This window comes from Salvelinus fontinalis, chromosome 12 (assembly GCF_029448725.1).
Source record: "Salvelinus fontinalis isolate EN_2023a chromosome 12, ASM2944872v1, whole genome shotgun sequence".
Lineage (NCBI taxonomy): Eukaryota > Metazoa > Chordata > Actinopteri > Salmoniformes > Salmonidae > Salvelinus > Salvelinus fontinalis.
This window is the reverse complement of record NC_074676.1, coordinates 28694183-28714535: the sequence shown is the minus strand read 5'-3', so window position 1 is coordinate 28714535 and position 20353 is coordinate 28694183. Positions and strand designations below refer to the sequence as shown.

Sequence of the window (20353 nt, the reverse complement as noted above, 5' to 3'; positions counted from 1 at the left end):
CTGCCACCAGTTCCTAACCTCGTACCAACCATCCTGATCTCACGAGCTTACATTCTCTTTTGCTATGCGGATAGTGAAACAGAATTTAAGCTTACGAGATCAGGACGGTTCGTACAAAGCTAAACTGTTCCCATGTTACCCTCTCATTACAAACATAGCAATGTGTAAAACTCAGACATAACCTATGGTGGAGAGGCACATCTGATAGCCTTGCTGAAACATAACATCATGACTGGTCCTTCACTTAGGTGCGATGACACACACACAACCTGACCAGTCACACACCTGGTACACCACCACAGGTCTCTCTCTGGGGTTGTTCCACCTCAAAAAGCACAAGAAAGAGGATTTTGCCACCCATCATCTCAGATTGATCTGAAATCGATTCTGTAGTTACTAACAGATACAATTAGCATTCCTGAACTATATATTTATTTAAAAAAAAATAATAATAATAAATATTTAACCTTTTTTCTCCCCAATTTCATGGTATCCAATTGGTAGTTACAGTCTTGTCCCATCGCTGCAACTCCCATACGGACTCGGGAGAGGCGAAGGTCGAGAGCCGTGCGTCCTCTGAAACACAACCCAACCAAGCTGCACTGCTTCTTGACACAATGCCCGCATAACCCGGAAGCCAGTCACACCATTGTCGGAGGAAACACTGTACACCTGGCGACCTTGTCAGCGTGCATACGCCTGGCCCGCCAAAAGGGGTCGCTAGAGCGCGATGGGACAAGGACATCCCTGCAGGCCAAACCCTCCCTAACCCGGATGTCACTAATTTGATCTCTGAGAAATTAAGCTAACTGATTGCATCCAAATTGGCCATTTAAATTTATAGAATTAAGATAATATTCAATAAATATAGTACCCAACATCCGATTTGGACCAAACGTCTTCCTAACAATCAGTAAGACATGAGGATTTTTTTTTTTTTTAATGGTCAAAAGCCACCCATGGACCCCCACACCCCAATCCCACCCCAACAGCCAGTATACAGTATCAGTTCTCTATGTTTAACAAGTAGTATTTCCCCCCTGATCAGAGAAATGTGTCAATGAAGTCGCTTGCATTATTTACCATAAAGTACTATACAGCCACACTCTTTTATCCATTCTGCTGGTCTCTTGTATTTATACAGAACAAAAATATAAACACAACATGTAAAGTATTGGTCCCATGTTTCATGAACTGAAATAATAGATCCCAGAAATGTTCCATCTGCACAAAAAGCTTATTTCTCTAAATTGCTGTGTACAAACTTGCTTACATCCATGTTAGTGAGCATTTCTCCTTTGCCAAGATAATCCATTCACCTGAATCATAGGTGGCTTGTTTCAGCTCATTGTACCTAGTTATTGATACTATGACTTGCCTATGCTAATAAGGTAATAATTCACTAGCTAGCTAACCAACACTGTAACAATGTACTTGGGAGACAAGTGCTAATTGTGCAAAATTCCTTATGTTTTCAATAAACATTTGGAGAATAAATATATTTTACATTTTGTCAATCTTTTGATTCTAAGCCAACCCCGTTTGTTTTGCCCCAAAGATGTGAACGCATTGGTTTTGTTGCTAAACAAGCGACTTCAATTACACATTTAATAAAATAAGTAAAAAATAAACATACCTAGATTCCTACATAGAGAAGTGATACTGTATACTGATTGTTGGGATGGGATTGGCGTGGGTTGTGGGGGGTTATTAGCATTATTTTTTCGGGGGGCTGATTCCTCATGTCTTACTCATTGGTAGGATAACGTTTGGTGCAAATCGGATGATGGGTACTTAATGAATATGTTCTGAATCCTTTAAATGCAATTTGGATGCAATCAATTAGCTTAATTCGCAGAGATAAAATTACATTTCAACAAAATAATCTTTCAGGAATGCCAATATTACCTGTTTCTAACTAGAGACACAATTTCAGAACTATCAGACGGTGGGTGTCATGGCTTGTTGAAATGACATGGAACGACTCTCTGGCACTCCATGACACACACTGCCCCTTCGGTCCCCTAACAGGAGCAGCCATAGCGTACCTGCAGCAGTAGCTAGTTACTTCTGCTTTCTGCTCTGCTCTGCCTGGCTGTGCTGTGTTCTAAGTGAATACATAAGCAGCATGTTGGTTAATATTTGCTCTCCCCTGATGGGTCTCTCCACAGGGGCCTCGCTCCACACTTACACACACTCAACAGCCCTCTAGCTCGCTCCACACTTACACACACACTCACCAGCCCTCTAGCTCACTCCACACTTACACACACACACTCACCAGCCCTCTAGCTCGCTCCACACTTACACACACTCACCAGCCCTCCAGCTCACTCCACACTTACACACACACTCACCAGCCCTCTAGCTCGCTCCACACTTACACACACTCACCAGCCCTCTAGCTCGCTCCACACTTACACACACACTCACCAGCCCTCTAGATCGCTCCACACTTACACACACACTCACCAGCCCTCTAGCTCACTCCACACTTACACACACACTCACCAGCCCTCTAGCTCACTCCACACTTACACACACACACACCAGCCCTCTAGCTCACTCCACACTTACACACACACTCACCAGCCCTCTAGCTCACTCCACACTTACACACACACTCACCAGCCCTCTAGCTCACTCCACACTTACACACACACTCACCAGCCCTCTAGCTCGCTCCACACTTACACACACTCACCAGCCCTCTAGCTCGCTGCCACACAGGCTATTTATACATGACAGTATGCATCTCTCTCTCACTCACAATATGTGAGTGCTTCCTCTTCAGATTTTTCTTTACATTTTCATCCTCTATGCTCGTGCGTCTCTCTCTCCCTCCTCCCTCTGAGTCCCACTCAATATATCCCCTCTCAGTTTCTCTATCCCTCTTTCTCTTAAAATCCAGATGGTTTAAACAAACACGAGTAGAGTGCAGACTAGCCCAGAATTCTCCAGAAGACTAAGAACTATGTGATTCAGAAATACATCTCTGGCCCATTTAGTATGAGGAACTGACATAAAAGCAGAGACACAAAGAACACCAGAGGTTAGGCTGGGCTGCAGATAAAAAGAGAAATTAACTTCAAGCGGTGGGCCTCCGTGTGCTGCTGCGTCTCCTCTTTCACCAGGCACTAACACAGACTAGGCCTGAATCAGAAGCTGGGGGGGGGGTTAGTCTCAGGACTCCTCTAACAAAGTTTAAACTCCTCACTCATGATCCCTATGATGGGTAAAACACACGTGTTCCTCTGCTGTGGTTACCAGGGAGACTGTCAAACACACCGACTCAACAGGAAAGAGGTTGGTCAGGGGAAATGTGGCTCGGGGTGTGGGTGTCTCAGGTGTGTGTGTAGACATTGTCTGCCACACATTGGAAATACACATTTGGGATTACAGGATTGCGCATTGGTTAATGGATGCTCTGCGATACTACAGACACACTCATATTGACACATTCACTGACTCGGCAACATCACTGCAACACGTCTCCTGTAATCTACATGGAGAGCGCTTGTCATCTTTCTTATTCATACAACACTAAAACACTGGCTGCTTCTAACCCAGTGGTCAGCAACCCTTTCTGAATCAACATCACTGAGTCAAAAAGCAAGCAGAGAACGACCGCTCAGATATTTTTTAAACGTGACTTAAAAACGTAAGCTAATGAAATATTAACCAACTAAAAACAGTTCTGAAGCAATAAGGTTTGTGCAGTAAGCTATAGAGCCAATACGTTATTGTTAGACACATACTCATTCAAGGGTTTTTCTTTATTTTTCCTATTTTCCACATTGTAGAATAATAGTGAATACATCACAACTATGAAATAACCCATATGGAATCATGTAGTAACAAAAAAATTGTTAAACATATCAAAATATATTTTATATTGGAGATACTTCAAAGTCACCCTTTGCCTTGATGACAGCTCGGAAGTTTACATACACCTTAGCCAAATACATTTAAACTCAGTTTTTCACAATTCCTGACATTTAATCCTAGTAAATATTCCCTGTCTTAGGTCAGTTAGGATCACCACTTTATTTTAAGAATGTGAAATGTCAGAATAATAGTAGAGAGAATGATTTATTTCAGCTTTTATTTCTTTCATCACATTCCCAGTGGGTCAGAAGTTTACATACACTCAATTAGTATTTGGTAGCATTGCCTTTAAATTGTTTAACTTGGGTCAAACGTTTTGGGTAGCCTTCCACAAGCTTCCCACAATAAGTTGGGTGAATTTTGGCCCATTCCTCCTGACAGAGCTGGTGTGACTGAGTCAGGTTTCTAAGACTCCTTGCTCGCATACACTTTTTCAGTTCTGCCCACAAATTCTCTATAGGATTGAGATCAGGGCTTTGTGATGGCCCCTCCAGTACCCTGACTTTGTTGTCCTTAAGACATTTTGCCACAACTTTGGAAGTATGCTTGGGGTCATTGTCCATTTGGAAGACCCATTTGCGACCAAGCTTTAACTTTCTGACTGATGTCTTGAGAAGTTGCTTCAATATATCCACATACTTTCCCTTCCTCATGATGACATCTATTTTGTGAAGTGCACCAGTCCTTCCTGCAGCAAAGCACCCCCACAACATGATTCTGCCACCCCTGTGCTTCACGGTTGGGATGGTGTTCTTCGGGTTGCAAGACTCCCCCTTTTTCCTCCAAACATAATGATGGTCATTATGGCCAAACAGTTCTATTTTTGTTTCATCAGACCAGAGTACATTTCTCCAAAAGGTACGATCTTTGTCCTCATGTGCAGTTGCAAACCGTAGTCTGGCTTTTTTTAATGGGGGTTTTGGAGCAGTGGCTTCTTCCTTGCTGAGCGGCCTTTCAGGTTATATCGATGAAGGACTCGTTTTACTGTGGATACAGATACTTTTGTACCTGTTTCCTCCAGCATCTTCACAAGGTCCTTTGCTGTTGTTCTGGGATTGATTTGCACTTTTCGCACCAAATAACGTTCATCTCTAGGAGACAGAACGCGTCTCCTTCCTGAGCGGTATGACGTCTGCGTGGTCCCATGGTGTTTATACTTGCGTACTATTATTGGTACAGATGAACATGGTACCTTCAGGCGTTTGGAAATTGCTCCCAAGGATGAACCAAACTTCTGGAGGTCTACATTTTTTTCTGAAGTCTTGGCTGATTTCTTTTGATTTTCCCATGATGTCAAGCAAAGAGGCACTGAGTTTGAAGGTAGGCATTGAAATACATCCACAGGTACACCTTCAATTGACTTAAATTATGTCAATTAGCCTATCAGAAGCTTCTATAGCCATGACATTTTCTAGAATTTTCCAAGCTGTTTAAAGGCACAGTCAACTTAGTGTATGTAAACTTCTGACCCACTGTAATTGTGATACAGTGAATAATAAGTGAAATAATCTGTCAATTGTTGGAAAACTTACTTGTGTCATGCACAAAGTAGATGTCCTAACCGACTTGCCAAAGATTTAGTGTGTTAACAATACATTTGTGGAGTGGTTGAAAAACGAGTTTTAATGACTCCAACCTAAATGTATGTAAACTTCCGACTTCAACTGTATGTCATTTATCTTTGTTTCATAGTGTAGTTTCTTCTTCTTTAAATTCAGTTTAGTCACATCATTTCTCAATTCGCAGTACGTTTGCCAATCGTTTGTGCAGCCAGACGTATTTGCCATTCCTTTTGCCTCATCCCTCTCAACCATACAATGTTTTAATTCCTCATCAATCATCGGATTTTAACAGTTTTTACAGTAATTTTCTTAAATGGGTGTTTGCTTATTAGTAACTGGGATAAACAATTTCATAAATGTGTCAAGTGCAACGTCTGTTTGAGACTATTTTTTTATTTTTTTTACAAGAACATAGGAATCACTACAAAATGTATTGTATGACCTCTTATCCACTATATTAGGCCCAGCCATTGGAACTTTGGTTCTGCTAGATATGCCTAGTATATTGTGATCACTGCAGCCAATGGATCTGGATACTGCTTTCAAGCTAATTTATGCAGCATTAGTAAAGATGTGATCAATACATGTTGATGATTTCATTCCTATGCTGTTTGTAACTGCCCTGGTAGGTTGACTGATAACCTGAATGAGGTTGCAGGCAGTTTGAAGCTTTTTCTTGAGTGGGCAGCTTGATGAAAGCCAGACAATATTTTAGGTCACCCAGAAAATATACCTCTCTGTTGATATCACAAACATCATCAAGCATTTCACACATCTTATCCAGATACTGACTGTTAGCACTTGGTGGTCTATAGCAGCTTCCCACAAGATTGGGCTTTAGTTGAGGCAGATGAACCTGTAGCCATATTACTTCAACAGTGTTTAACATGAGATCCTCTCTAATCTTTACAGGAATGTGGTTCTGAATATAAACAGCAACACCACCACTGGCATTTCTGTCTCTTCTGTAAATGTTATAACCTTGTATTGCTACCACTGTCTCATCAAAGGTATTGTCTAACTGAGTTTGAGATATTATCATGTTATTTATGTTAGTGCAGGGTGAGCTGCACACAGTGGACTTCCTACTAGGGCACACCGCCTCAGTGCTAACAGCATAAATCTGGTTCACAGGCACATGATTGCTACATACAATAGCTGTTGGATCAGCAGAGGCATTCAGGGCAGTTTGAGGGACATACATTAGGTTACTTACATTGCGTCTACCAATGCCCCATGGTATAACGTACATTTGCTAAAGCATTATGATGACTCAGCGACACAATGGTAGGGATTAACTGAGCTGGGCTTGGGTCATCGATAAGTCATTGTGTCAACGCAGCCTTATAATGCTGTGAAAGGATCCAGGAACCCAAATTATTTGGGTGGATACCAACCCCCTTATAAAATGTGTTTTGTTTCCAAAAGGTATCAAAATTGTCAACAAAAGTTACAACCATTAAGCTGCAATAATCACATAGCCAGTTGTGAAGAGAAAGAATCCTGCTAAAGCGTTCAATGCCACGATTCAGATAGGACCCAGGGCCAGATATGATGAGTCTTTTATTAGTGTCTAGCAGAGAGTCAATCAGCTCTTTGAAATCCAGTTTCAACTGTTCAGAGCTGCCCTCAATAATGTCATTAAATCCCACATTGACTACGATAGAATCGATGTCCATGTGCTGGCATAGTACATTTGGTAGCAGCTTAGTAATGCCATTTACTCGAGCTCTGAGATAGGACATTGTTTGTGCACCAGAAACAGTCACATTTATTATCATGGAGCTGCCCAAAAATCACTGGCGAGAAGGATGAGGAAATCCACCCACTCCCACGCTTCACAGGATGCTGCAGGCCTCCGACAGTTGGAGAAGCCCCGCTCAATCCAGAGCAGGGACAGAAAGTTACCGACGTTGACTTCAAAATCGTAGGGGAAGGAGTAGGAGTAGTTACAGCGGCAGCAGACACAGGTACCCCCAGCGACGAAGGTGCAGGAAGATCAGGCTCCAGGGCGGCAAAACTATTCGTTGTTTGTATCAGCGCCGGGCCTTTCGTTGGGAGTGTAGAATGCTTTGCGGGAGGCCGCTGTCTTCGGCTTCCATGGCTCGTGACATGCGACCATCGTTGATTGCCATTCTCCTCTTGCTGTGCTCCTTCCACTCCGCTATCAGATGGTGGAGGAGAGGCAGGAGAGTGCTCCCCTGTCGAAGGAACTCCGGGCAACACCGGCCACTCGGATAACGACAGGACGGAGATGCATCCAACAAGAGTGAACGCCATCCAGCCACAGGCGTAGAACAGGTAAACATTCCACTCTGCGTTTTCTCCAGTTTCTTACGTAGGCTGGCGACCTGCATGATCAAAATACCTCAAGCTTATAATCCTAGGCAAGCAAACAATTGCTGCATTGGAACTATGAGTGATCCAGTATGACCCGAAACAAAGCATAGTAGATACAGCTTCTACAGCGCTGGAACCGTTCATTTACTTCTCCAGACAAAGAGGGTTCTATAGGAACATTTATCTGGGACTAACTTCGTTAGCTTGATGACTAACGTTAGCAGCTTAGCTAGGTTAGCAGCTCTTTCAAGCAGACCTGTCAGTTAAGCGGGATTCCGGGACAAGAAATTGCGGTCCTAGCTGTTAAAAGCTAACCTCGTCGCGTAATCCATGCAAAAACAAGTTCGGAATTTGAAGCTCTCATTAAGTTTTTTGACGACCCAAAGGTGGTAGGACTGATCACCAACAACTATGAGACATCCTATAGAAAGGAGGTCCTTGACCAGGCAGTGTGGTGCCAGGACAACAACTTTTCCTTCAACGTCAGCAAGACAAAGGAGCTGATCATGGACTACAGGAAATGGATGGCGGAGCACGTCCCCAACCACAGGCTGTAGTGGAGCGGGTCGAGAGCTTCAACTTCCTTAGAGTTCACATCAATAAGAAATTAACATGGTCCACGACAATGCCTCTTCTCCCTCAGGAGGCTGAAAAGATGTGGCATGTGTCCTTGTTCCTCAAAAAGTTCAATAGCTGCACCATTGAGAGCATCTTGACAGGCTGCATCACCGCCTGGTATAGCAACTGCTTGGCATCCGACCGCAAGGCACTACAGAGGGTAGTGTGTATAGCCCAGTACATCACTGGGGCCGAGCTCCCTGCCATCCAGGACCTCTATACCAGGCGGTGTCAGAAGAAGGATCTAAAAATTGTCAAAGACTCCAGCCACCAAGTCGTAAATTGTTCTCTCTTCTACCGCACGGCAAGCGGTAACAATGCACCAAGTCTGGAACCAACAGAACCCTGAACAACTTCTACCCCCAAGCCATAAGACTGCTAAATACTTTGTTAAATAATTAACCAATAGCCAAACCGGCTCCGCTCGTGCGTCCACATGTTGATTTTGTCTATTTCCACCAGACGTGTTCATGACACGCAGGCTAACATACCAAAACCAACTACTGTATATTATTTGGGGACAGGTCAAAACACACAAACATTCCTGGACATTTAGTTAGCTTGCTGTTGCTAGCTAATTTGTATTTCTTTTTTGCTGGATCTTTGTAGATGGGAGAGGCAGGACTTGCAGCACTTCAAGCATCTAAAATTTAACCAAGTTCGATTTTTGCACCTGGCTATACAGACAGTTATTGATATGCGCGAGCAGTTAGGATAAAATGATTGAATCAAGGCCTCCCGGGTGGCGCAGTGGTCTAGGGCACTGCATCGCAGCGCTAGCTGCGCCACCAGAGTCTCTGGGTTCGCGCCCAGGCTCTGTCGCAGCCGGCCGCGACCGGGAGGTCCGTGGGGCGACGCACAATTGGCCTAGCGTCATCCGGGTTACGGAGGGTTTGGCGGGTAGGGATATCCTTGTCTCATCGCGCTCCAGCGACTCCTGTGGCGGGCCGGGCACAGTGTGCGCTAACCAAGGGGGCCAGGTGCACAGTGATTCCTCCGACACATTGGTGCGGCTGGCTTCCGGGTTGGAGGCGCGCTGTGTTAAGAAGCAGTGCGGCTTGGTTGGGTTGTGCTTTGGAAGACGCATGGCTTTCGACCGTCGTCTCTCCCGAGCCCGTACGGGAGTTGTAGCGATGAGACAAGATAGTAATTACTAGCGATTGGATACCACGAAAATTGGGGAGAAAAGGGGGTATAAATGTAAAAAAAAAAAAATTAAATGATTGAATCACGTGTACATTCATTTTCTAACATGCACGCAATGCGGTCGGTTTAGTCAGCATGTTAGTGTTCCTGTTTACACCCAGTGTAACTGATAGGAGTGAGTTACTCACTGGGAACCATTTTGTGCCTCGCAGAGGTGCTTCAACTGTAAGAATGTTCTCACAGTATCCCTGGGGAGAGTGGATAGCTCCTCCAGATGTCTGTGGCCATGAGGAGAGCAGGCTGGACCCCTAAAACACACATGCACAAAGGCTCCTTGTTAGGGGTTCACCCAGCTGCTCCTCACCCTTCTCCAGCAGACCCAGGCCAGGAGGAAGTCCTTGAAAGGATAATACACTTCCTGCCCATTTAAAGGCCATTGGCAGACCTTCTCTCACAGCTCAAGGCTAATAGAAAAACCATGCAACTTCCCCAAATCTGATTTAGTGCTTCCAACTCCTACTAAACATTGTGTTTGAGCTACAGACTTCTGGGTTATTGTACTTGTCTATTTATTCTGTATACATGGATACCAACCATCAGCTTGTGCGATTAATAGGTGGTGAACTAGAGTGGTGTTTGTGAGACAAGGGCGGATCCCGAAATGAGATCTCACAAAAACGTCTGTAAACGATTTGAGCTACAAACTGTTATGACCCCACTATGAAAATCTGAGACTCACGAACACGCAAATGACGCACACAAGCCACACAAGAGTCATTAGAAGGTAATGGGTTCTTCTACTTTGAAGATGATAGGAAATCCCAGGACATAGTATAATACTGTAATAAGCTCACATAGTTGCTGTCACAATCTCCAAACAGTTGTCACTGACTATTTTTTTTATTTAACTAGGCAAGTCATTCAAGAACAAATTCTTATTTACAATGACAGCCTACCCGGCCAAACCCTAACGACGCTGGGCCAATTGTGCACCGCCCTATGGGACACCCAATCACAGCTGGTTGTGATACAGCCTGGAATCAAACCACGGTCTGTAGTGACGCCTCTAGCACTGAGATGCAGTACCTTAGACTGCTGCGCCACTCGGGAACCCTGACCAGTTGGATATTCATTTCCCACTGAGCAAAACATTTTATAAGGTGGTGTAACCATGAGGTTAAAGGCTATACAATGGACATGTAATGAGAGATTGGAGTGAAGGTTTTAAAGGGATTTTGTTGACCGATTCATGTCCATCTGTGGAATCTTTAAGTGAAGAACATGCAAGAGCATCTCAGTTTGTTTCCCTTCACAAATATCTACCAAGAAGCATAACAGAATACTCCCTATGCTGTCAGTTTCTGTTGTTTTTAGATCATCATGGTACACTCTTAGAAGCCTCTTGGCTCTAGACTACAAAACACCCTGTGCTGTGCTGTCATATTGGTGTGTCAGATAACAGAGGAAAGTGAATGAGTGGGTTGGGGGGGGGGGGGATAACCAGTGAAACTGTGTGTTTAGTGTTTCCCAACACAGAATCAATATTACCTCTCTGGTCACCCGACTGGGCAGAGTGTACACACACCAAACAGACGGCTGCTTCTCTATGGGTGCCTACGTCAAGCTCCTCAACAATTACCAGGAGACCACAGAACTCTACCTAAACCTAAACATAGAGACCTCAAAATAAGATATGGCACACAGCTACTGCTTTATAGATGGTGGTGCTTGTACAGCAGGTTTCTATAAAGAGTTCTCATTAGTATGTGTGGATGCTCTTTGTTCTGCAGCTTAAAGACGGTAGTAGGCCTTTTAGCACACTCTCATTACAAACATAGCAATGTGTAACACTCAGACATAACCTATGGTGGAGAGATGCATCTGATAGCCCTGCTTAAGCATAACACCATGACTGGTCCTTCACTTGGGTGTTCATGTTCCTAAATCCGGGGCCCACTCATCTTCCCCACCTCTCTCCCTCTTCACTGACAACTCCTCAGACTCATCATCCATAATCTCTGCTCTATTATTACTTATTCACTCCCTCAGTCACACGCCTCCTCTCTCCCTGGTCACTACTGCTGCTGCCTCTGACCCCACTTACCCCCCTGACCCCTCACCCCTGGAGGCTTCTCTCAGAGCTCTAAGGGAGGTGGGAAACATGAGCGAGCTACAGAGTACCAGAGGATGGTCAGCAGCATGCAGTCCAATGAGAAGGGGGAGACCGACTGTTTTAAAAAGCTGTGAATCCCTTTGTGTCAAAATTGCCTATAAAGTGTAAATAGGATCATTTTGGTGGTAAAGTCAGTCCTCTCTAAAATGGAGTTTGGAACATCTGTACATCACACTGGGTAAAAGAAAGTTGGGTTTTGATTTGATGATGTCCATTTGCCCACTAACATGGGGTGAACTGCTGTAGTGATTGCAGTATTTCTCAAGTTGAGACAGACTTTCCCAGCAGCTCCGACTGTTTACATAAGGCAATACGTTGCACGTTTCTTAACTTGAGAAATACTGCACTAAACACCTTAGTTAGATGTCAAATAGCGCAACTAGAACATCCTCGTCCAAAACATAAAAATTCATCAGATTTCTTGAATTATCTTAGATTTCTTCTGGGGATTTTGAGGAAGTGAAATAGGCTTCCGCATCTACAGTGTCTCAGGGGGGACACAAATCATTAACCAAACGTGAAATCGATCAGGAAACACACCACGAAGATTGAAATCGTATTTTTCTAACGAACAACAGAAAAACACACGTGCTAATCGGCATGTTCAGTGGCTCTTTAAAAGGGCAATTACGCCACTTATCAACCTCATAATCTCCAGCACCAAACCAGTGTCTACATATGTGAAAACAGAGCATTTCTATAATCTGTGGTTAAAATGATAAGAAACATCCTTAAAAAATTATCCCCCTTGACATTACAGGGTAGGATTAAAAATACATTTTCAAAATCTGGAACGAGTTTCTAGCCAAAGGGAGGGTATTTGATGATGTCATCATTGTTTTTACTTTTTTATTAGATTTTTTTTTTTTTTCAAATATGTTGACAGTACTATGCTGGAAATAACGAACAGGAGACTGAAAAGTGGTGGAGTTGGCCTTTCAGATCAAACAGAGACGAGCAAAGAGTGTAAAAAAAGAAAAAAAAGAATGAAGAATTCATGAGAATGTTCTGATCTGGGAGCAAAGAGTTCTAGTCCGGCTCAAACTCACACACACAGGGAAAAACATGTGAGCGCACACACAATTGAGAAGTGTGTATACAAACATACAGACAGACATGCCCATATGCCCTGGAAGTAGAGTCAGGCCAGACTTAAGTGTATGATAGCTTTCCTCACCATCTCTGTAATAACAATGAGCAGGTTTATTTTTAGGCCCCTGAGATTTCCCTCTACAATTAGAAAAGCAGGCCTCTAAGTTGAGAACATATTGCAGACATAATTGCACTAATACATTCACACAGCAAACATAGATGATACACACAAATATACAGGAAAAGATCAACAAAAGGCAACTGCCCTGTTTTCCCAGCTCTACTAGCCTCTTAACTCACACACCATAACACAGGCTTATTCATAGACAGCTACAGTCAGCAGGTCATTAACAGAGAAAGGGTGTTAACAATGACATTAATAATGAACCATTGTTCTCAATGGGCCACAGTAGTAATAATAACTTTATGTATATAGCGCTTTCCGATACAAGTAACAAAGTGCTTCACGTAATAAAATAAAAGTACAAAAAAAAGACAGGAGGAAAGAGAATGAAAAAAAGATCGCTAATTAAAATCATACATTGAAATCATACATTAAAAGCATGTCTTCAGCAGGGATTAAAAAGAGGCACTGAATTTGCAAGCCTGGAAGACCATTCCAAAGTCTAGGGGCCTGGTCAATGTTCGTTTTCAACCTAGACTTTGGAATGGTCAACAGTGTCTTGACAGGGATCTCAGGCTTCGTCCTGGTATATAGGGAGACAAAATATCAGAGATATTGGCTGGGGCTAAATTTAGCCTTAAACGTGATTAATACCACTTTAAAATGTTTTCTAAAAGTGACTGGTAGCCAGCTAAAATATGTGTGATATGGTAAAAATGTCTGGTGCCTGTTAAAATCAGAGCTGCAGCATTTTGAACTAACTGTAGACAATGGATTGATTTCTGACTGAGACATATACAAAACGTTAGTCATCTAGACGTGAGGAAACGAAAGCATATATACAGTTTATATACCGCTGTGTATATAAAGTGTTTGCAAAGCAGTCATCAAGGCAAATGGTGGCTATTTGAAGAATCTGAAATATAAAATATATTTGGATTTGATTAACACTTTTTTGGTTACTACATGATTCATAGTTTTGATGTTGTCACTATTATTCTACAATGTAGAAAATAGTAAAAAATGAAGAAAAACCCTCAAATGAGTAGGAGTTCGAAAACTTTTGGTAGTGTATGTGGACACCCCTTCAAATGAGTGGATTCGGACATTTCAGCCACACCCGTTGCTGACAGGTGTATAAAATTGAGCACACAGCCATGCAATCCCCATAAACACACATTGGCAGTAGAATGGCTTTACTGAAGAGCTCAATGACTTTCAACGTGGCACCGTCATAGGATGCCACCTTTCCAACAAGTCAGTTCGTCAAATTTCTGCCCAGCTGGAGCTGCATCGGTCAACTGTAAGTGCTGTTATTGTGAAGTGGAAACATCTAGGATCAATAATGGCTCAGCTGCGAAGTGGTAGGCCACACAAACTCACAGAACGTGACCACCTAGTGCTGAAGCGCATAACACGGAAAAATAGTCTGTTCAAGGTTGCAACACTCACTACTGAGTTCAATACTTCCTCTGGAAGCAACGTCAGCACAAGAACTGTTCGTCTGGAGCCTCATGAAATGGGTTTCCATGGCCGAGGAGCCACACACAAGCCTTAAGATCACCATGTGCAATGCCAAGCGTCAGCTAGAGTGGTGTAAAGCTCACCGCCATTGGACTGGAGCAGTGGAAACGCGTTCTCTGGAATGATTAATCACGCTTCACCATTTGGTAGTCCAACAGATGAATCTGGGTTTGGCGGATGCCAGGAGAACTCTACCTACCCCAATGCATAGTGCTAACTGTAAAGTTTGATGGTATGGGGCTGTTTTTCATGGTTCGGGCAAGGCCCTTTAGTTCCAATGAAGGGAAATCTTAACACTACAGCATACAATGACATTCAAAGTTGTGCTTCCAACTTTGTGGTGACAGTTTGGGGAAGGCCCTTTCCTGCTTCAGCATGACAATGCCCACATGCACAAAGCAAAGTCCTTATAGAAATAGTTTGTCGAGATCAGTGTGGAAAGACTTGACTGGCCTGCACAGAGCCCTGACTTCAACCCCATCAAACACCTTTGGGATGAATTGGAACCAGCAAAGGGGGGACCAACTCCATATTAATGCACATGATTTTGGAATGAGATGTTCGACAAGCAGGTGTCCACATAACTTTCAATTCAGGAAAACTTTCTTTACATGCAGCTCAAAGTTCAGGTCAGGGTCAATGAAGACACCAAGGTTTCTGGAAGAACTTTTGTCAGACATCCAATATTTGATGTCGGCAAAACACTTGTGAAGGATAGCTACGCTAGCTTGATCACTGGGTCTGATTGGTAAATAAAAGCTGTGTGTCATCAGCATAGCAGTGAAACTGAATGTTATGATTGCGGATGATGTCAAGCACGTACAGAGAAAAAAGGATGGGGCCCAGAATTGACCCGAGGGACACCATAGTGAATAGGTGCTGGGGACTATACTGAGCCACCCATACTCACTGGAAACGTCTGCCACATAAATATGACCGGAACCAGTTGAGGGCAACACCAGAGATTCCCACCCACCTCTCCAGTCGATCAACAAGAATGTTATGATCAATACAGGGTTTTTGTTTGCCGGTAATAGCCGGCTTTTGTCCGTATTTTTTTTGTTGAAAAGCAGATAAATAAAATTGCCGCCAGCCAATTGTCCAGGAGAAGAAGAAAAAATCCCATTTTGAAATAATGTTCTTTTAGCCTATTGATGGAAATACCAGTCGAAGTAATTGCATTTGATTGGTCATGGTTATCATTCTACTCCATAGAATAATTCACATAATTTAGTAGAATTAAATTGGCGTGTGTGTAAAATTCATTAAGTATCTTATTTATCACAGTCAGAGCTCTAGATAGTGGCCCGAGTTGGATGACCCCTCAAAACGATTTTTCCCAGTCAGAGCTAGTTTTTTGTTGAACACACTGAAGTCAGAGATTTCCAAGTTCCCAGTTGTTATGAACGCGGCATCAAACGGAAGGCGGGCTTCATCAGCGCGTCGCACACCCCTTTTCAATGAGCTGGAGGTTCATGAAAACATGTACTTAATTGTCTGAAACCTGAACGTTTTAATACATATATTATGATGCATGTCTCTTTCCAAATTTCTAACTGATGTTTTCATCTCGGTCACATGAAACCGCTTGCATGGGCAGTGCCCTTTTGACAACGGCGTTTTACCGCTAATTGCATTATGGATGGAACATGTGCGTGTAGCCGACTGCCTTGTGCGCATTGCTGCGCTTCTAATGTGAAGAAATAATAGTTATCAACATTTTAAGCTAAACATTCTGTTGTATCAGACACATTGCTTTTGAACCTTTTTTATGTAGCCTAGGCTACATGAGTTTGGGATCTATCGTCCCACAACTGTTCCAGAGTCTGTTTGGAATAGGCAATGTTTTCTTGACAAGTTGATCAATAGAATAGGTAGCCTAAACGTTTCTACTATAGTAGATTGGCTGAGGGAAAGTCAATGTGGACAGTTGTTCTAACATGTTCAAAGTGCACGTCAGAATTCGGTAAGAAGGACTGGACATCATTGCATCCTCGACTTGCATGTTCTGTTCATATGAATTTAAAAAGAAAATGAAAGCTGCACACTCTAGGAGCTCAGATGCAATAATTGAATAACTAACGTTTATGACAAACACTGCGGGTCACTAGTTTGTATAGTTTAAAAGGACACACAGGTGTCTGTAATCATGGCCAAGTGTGGCTTGATTTCGTTGATTAATTTACAGATATAATTACAACACATAAAAAAGCATCAATGGATAACATACGATCAGAGATACAATTTGGCTACACAGGCCAAACAATTACAATGAATAGCAAAAATCACAATAATCACAGGAATGGCTTCAGATCAAAGTCTACGTTGAGACCGAGGGGAGCAACGGTCTTTAAATTAGAGATCCAGGCAGCACCTCGGTTTAACAATAAATTGTCAAGGTCACCCTCTAGGGACGGTAACGTGTTCAATGCCGAAATAACGAAGGGACAAAATAGAGTGGTTTGTTTCCAAAAAGTGGGCCGCAACTGGGTACGTCGAGTTTTTGCACCTAATGGTGCTACGAAATTCCTACTTTTAAGGTTTAGCATCGGGTTTAGGTTTCCTGAACAACTTTCATGAAAGTTGAGTCGCTGTGTAAGTTAACGATAGACCTTTGGCTCCATCAACAGACAGTTAATATGATAAGAGAGATTGGTTCCCAATTTAGCTTAACATTATGTTTACATCTGTGTTAGTAAAACACACATATAAAGTGCAGTGTCGTAAGTTACAGTATACGAATGCTTAACTAATGTGGGGTAACTAGTAGGCTACAGCTGTCAGTGTTCAGCAAGTAAACATTCAGCAATTTAAAATCCATTAACTCAGTTAGATTTTCATACTTGAACTCAAAACGAACAATTGTTATTATCAATCTGTTCACGTTACTCAAAAGATTACCACAATTTGCAGATAGACTGTTTGCTATCGTAAAGGTGTAAGACATTATAGCTAGCTAAGTTACTTAGTGCAGAGTAGGGCTAGCCATGATCTAACTAGTAACTTAGGCTGGTAGTTGATTTTAAGGTACAGTTATGATAATGGGGATTTGTAATTAAGATTGAGATTGGACTAAAATGTGGGTAATTGGATGCTTAGATGTAACCATAGACTGTCTTATTTTTGCATAGGGTCAATTAAACATGAAAAGAAAGGGAGAGATATCAGACTTCTGTTCCAAAAGGACCCAATGGTAGGCCAGGCCTATACTTTAAACTACCCATTTTAGTTAGCAACTGTTAATATCTAATCTTGTGGATCCCTTAATTTATTTTTATTTCACCTTCATTTAACCAGGTAGGCAAGTTGAGAACAAGTTCTCATTTACAATTGCGACCTGGCCAAGATAAAGCAAAGCAGTTCGACACATACAACAACACAGAGTTACATATGGAGTAAAACAAACATACAGTCAATAATACAGTACAAAAATAAGTCTATATACAATGTGAGCAAATGAGGTGAGATAAGGGAGGTAAAGGCAAAAAAAAGGCCATGGTGGCAAAGTAAATAGAATATAGCAAGTAAAACACTGGAATGGTAGATTTGCAGTAGAAGAATGTGCAAAGTAGAGATAGAAATAATGGGGTGCAAAGGAGCAAAATAAATAAATAAATACAGTAGGGGGAGAGGTAGTTGTTTGAGCTAAATTATAGATGGGCTATGTACAGGTGCAGTAATCTGTGAGCTGCTCTGACAGCTGGTGCTTAAAGCTAGTGAGGGAGATAAGTGTTTCCAGTTTCAGAGATTTTTGTACTTCATTCCAGTCATTGGCTGCAGAGAACTGGAAGGAGGTTTTGGGGGTGACCAGACAGATATACCTGCTGGAGCGCGTGCTACAGGTGGGTGCTGCTATGGTGACCAGCGAGCTGAGATAAGAGGGGACTTTACCTAGCAGGGTCTTGTAGATGACCTGGAGCCAGTGGCTTTGGCGACAAGTATGAAGCGAGGGCCAGTAAATTTCCATAGAGATATGACACATTATTTAACGTGTATTTCAGACATTTCAAGATCCAGAGAAGAGGGTCCTGTACAGCCATGTTTGAAAACATTTCCCAGAACTCAGCATGGTACTAGGAAAAGGGCTTTCAACAGCTCCTGGTATAAGGACAATTCATGGCTTGAATATTCTGTAAGTCAAGATTCGATTTATTGTTTTGCCTGTAGGCATTTTTCTCTGCCCAATACATCTGAATCTGCCTTCACATCACAGTCAGGTTTTTGTAACTGGAAAAAGGCGCTGTTTAAAGATTCTGGGTTTAGGCTCCATTCAAAGGCAGAGCATCATATCAATGCTATGTATGCTTGGAATCAGCATAAAAGGGATATTGACAGCAACTCATCAATGTTAGATGTCATAAATGAGGACCGGAAAAAGAAAGTGGAGGAAAACTGTACTTAAATTAAAACAATTGCAGATGTGCTCCTATTAACTGCCACTCAAAATATAGCGCAGAGGTCATCGAGAGTCTAATGACTCTCACAACAAGGGTCTTTTTTTTTACAATCTTAGAAGAAATAGCAAAGCATGACCCTCTCATAGAGAAAAGGACCCTTGTTGAAAAGGACGAATACACAAGCCACCAAATCCAGATAAAGTTCTTGAGGGCTGAGCTGAGATGGTACAAAGTGAAATAATAAGAGAAGTAAAAGAAAGTCACGTTTTTTGTGTAATTGCAGATGAAACCAAAGATTTAAAGAAAAAAGCACAAATGTCTTTAGTTGTGAGGTACTATTACAACTGGGCCATCCACAAAAGCTTTTGACAATTTCAGTCAGCTGAAAGCTTAGATGCAGCAGGTCTAACAAAAATGATAATTGATTGCCTTGAAAAACATGGTCTGGACTACAGAAATAATCTTGTGGGGCAAGGCTATGACGGTGCATCCGTCATGAGTGGAAAGCATTCTGGTGTGTCTGCACGGATTAAAAACAGTGCAAGATTTGCATTTTAAGTGCACTGTAATGCACATGGTTTGAATTTTGTTCTTGTCGATGCTGTAGAATCAGTGCACGTTAAAAGCAGAAGCTTTATAACGTTATATTTTGGCTCGAAAGTTCATCTCAAGTGGCTTGCAGTTTAGAAAGAGCTCTATCCACAGCAGCAGCACAGGGAACTACAGAGACTTACGGATGTAAGGTAGGCATGCAAATACATGGCATGCCGTAACTTGAGGGACAGGCTTCCAACAGTTCTGAGAGTGCTACAGGATATCACACTTGAAAATAGATCAGTGGAGGCAAGGGGCCTTCTTTCTCAGATAGATTTACATTTCATAGGGCTTTTGGTTACCTTTTGTAAAGTGCTTGGTGATGCCAAATGTCTTTCTGACATGTTCCAATCAATCTCTCTTGACCTAGCAAGGGCTGTGGATCTAGTAGGTGCCCTTATAGTCACATTACAGGACTACAGAAGTGAGGGTTACTTTGGAGAACTATGGAAAGAGGTTGAAGAGATTGCAGAGCACTGCAAAATAAGTGTTCAAACAGTATGTAAAAGACAGCCTAAAACAAGCGTAAGATTTCACAACTCATTGATGATGAGCACTGTAGGACAGAAAAATAGTGACCAAAGTGATGGTGACAGCTCACAGCTGAGCTGCAGAGACGTTTTTCAAAGAAGAATTGCGAGATAATGCAAGGGGTCCAGTCTCTCAACCCAAAGAGTACAACATTCTTGAATGAGGAGCCTGTTTGCCTTTGCTCAGACCTTTGAGTCAGATTTAGAGGACCTCAAACATGAGGTTCATCAAACCAAGCGGCTTCTTGATAGGGGAGAAAAGTGGAAGGGACAGACCGTCTACTCTCCTTGACTTTGTTGCGTTTCTAGAACCTTATAAAGAGGTCTTCCATGAGCTATTTCTACTTTGTAGGATTTATGTTGTT

General features: G+C 42.4%; 1 protein-coding gene across 2 annotated transcripts in view; it reads right to left on the bottom strand.

Moving 5' to 3' along the window:
• Positions 1-20353, bottom strand: part of cfdp1 (craniofacial development protein 1) — a 45887-nt gene that overhangs the window by 14303 nt on the left and 11231 nt on the right. The window contains exon 6 of one of the 2 annotated variants that reach the window (XM_055940277.1): positions 9743-9862. The exons of the other annotated variant lie outside the window; for it this stretch is intronic. Within the exon in view, the coding sequence (XP_055796252.1) occupies positions 9743-9862 (120 nt within the window). The remainder of the gene's footprint in view (positions 1-9742; positions 9863-20353) is intronic. 2 annotated transcript variants of the gene reach the window in all.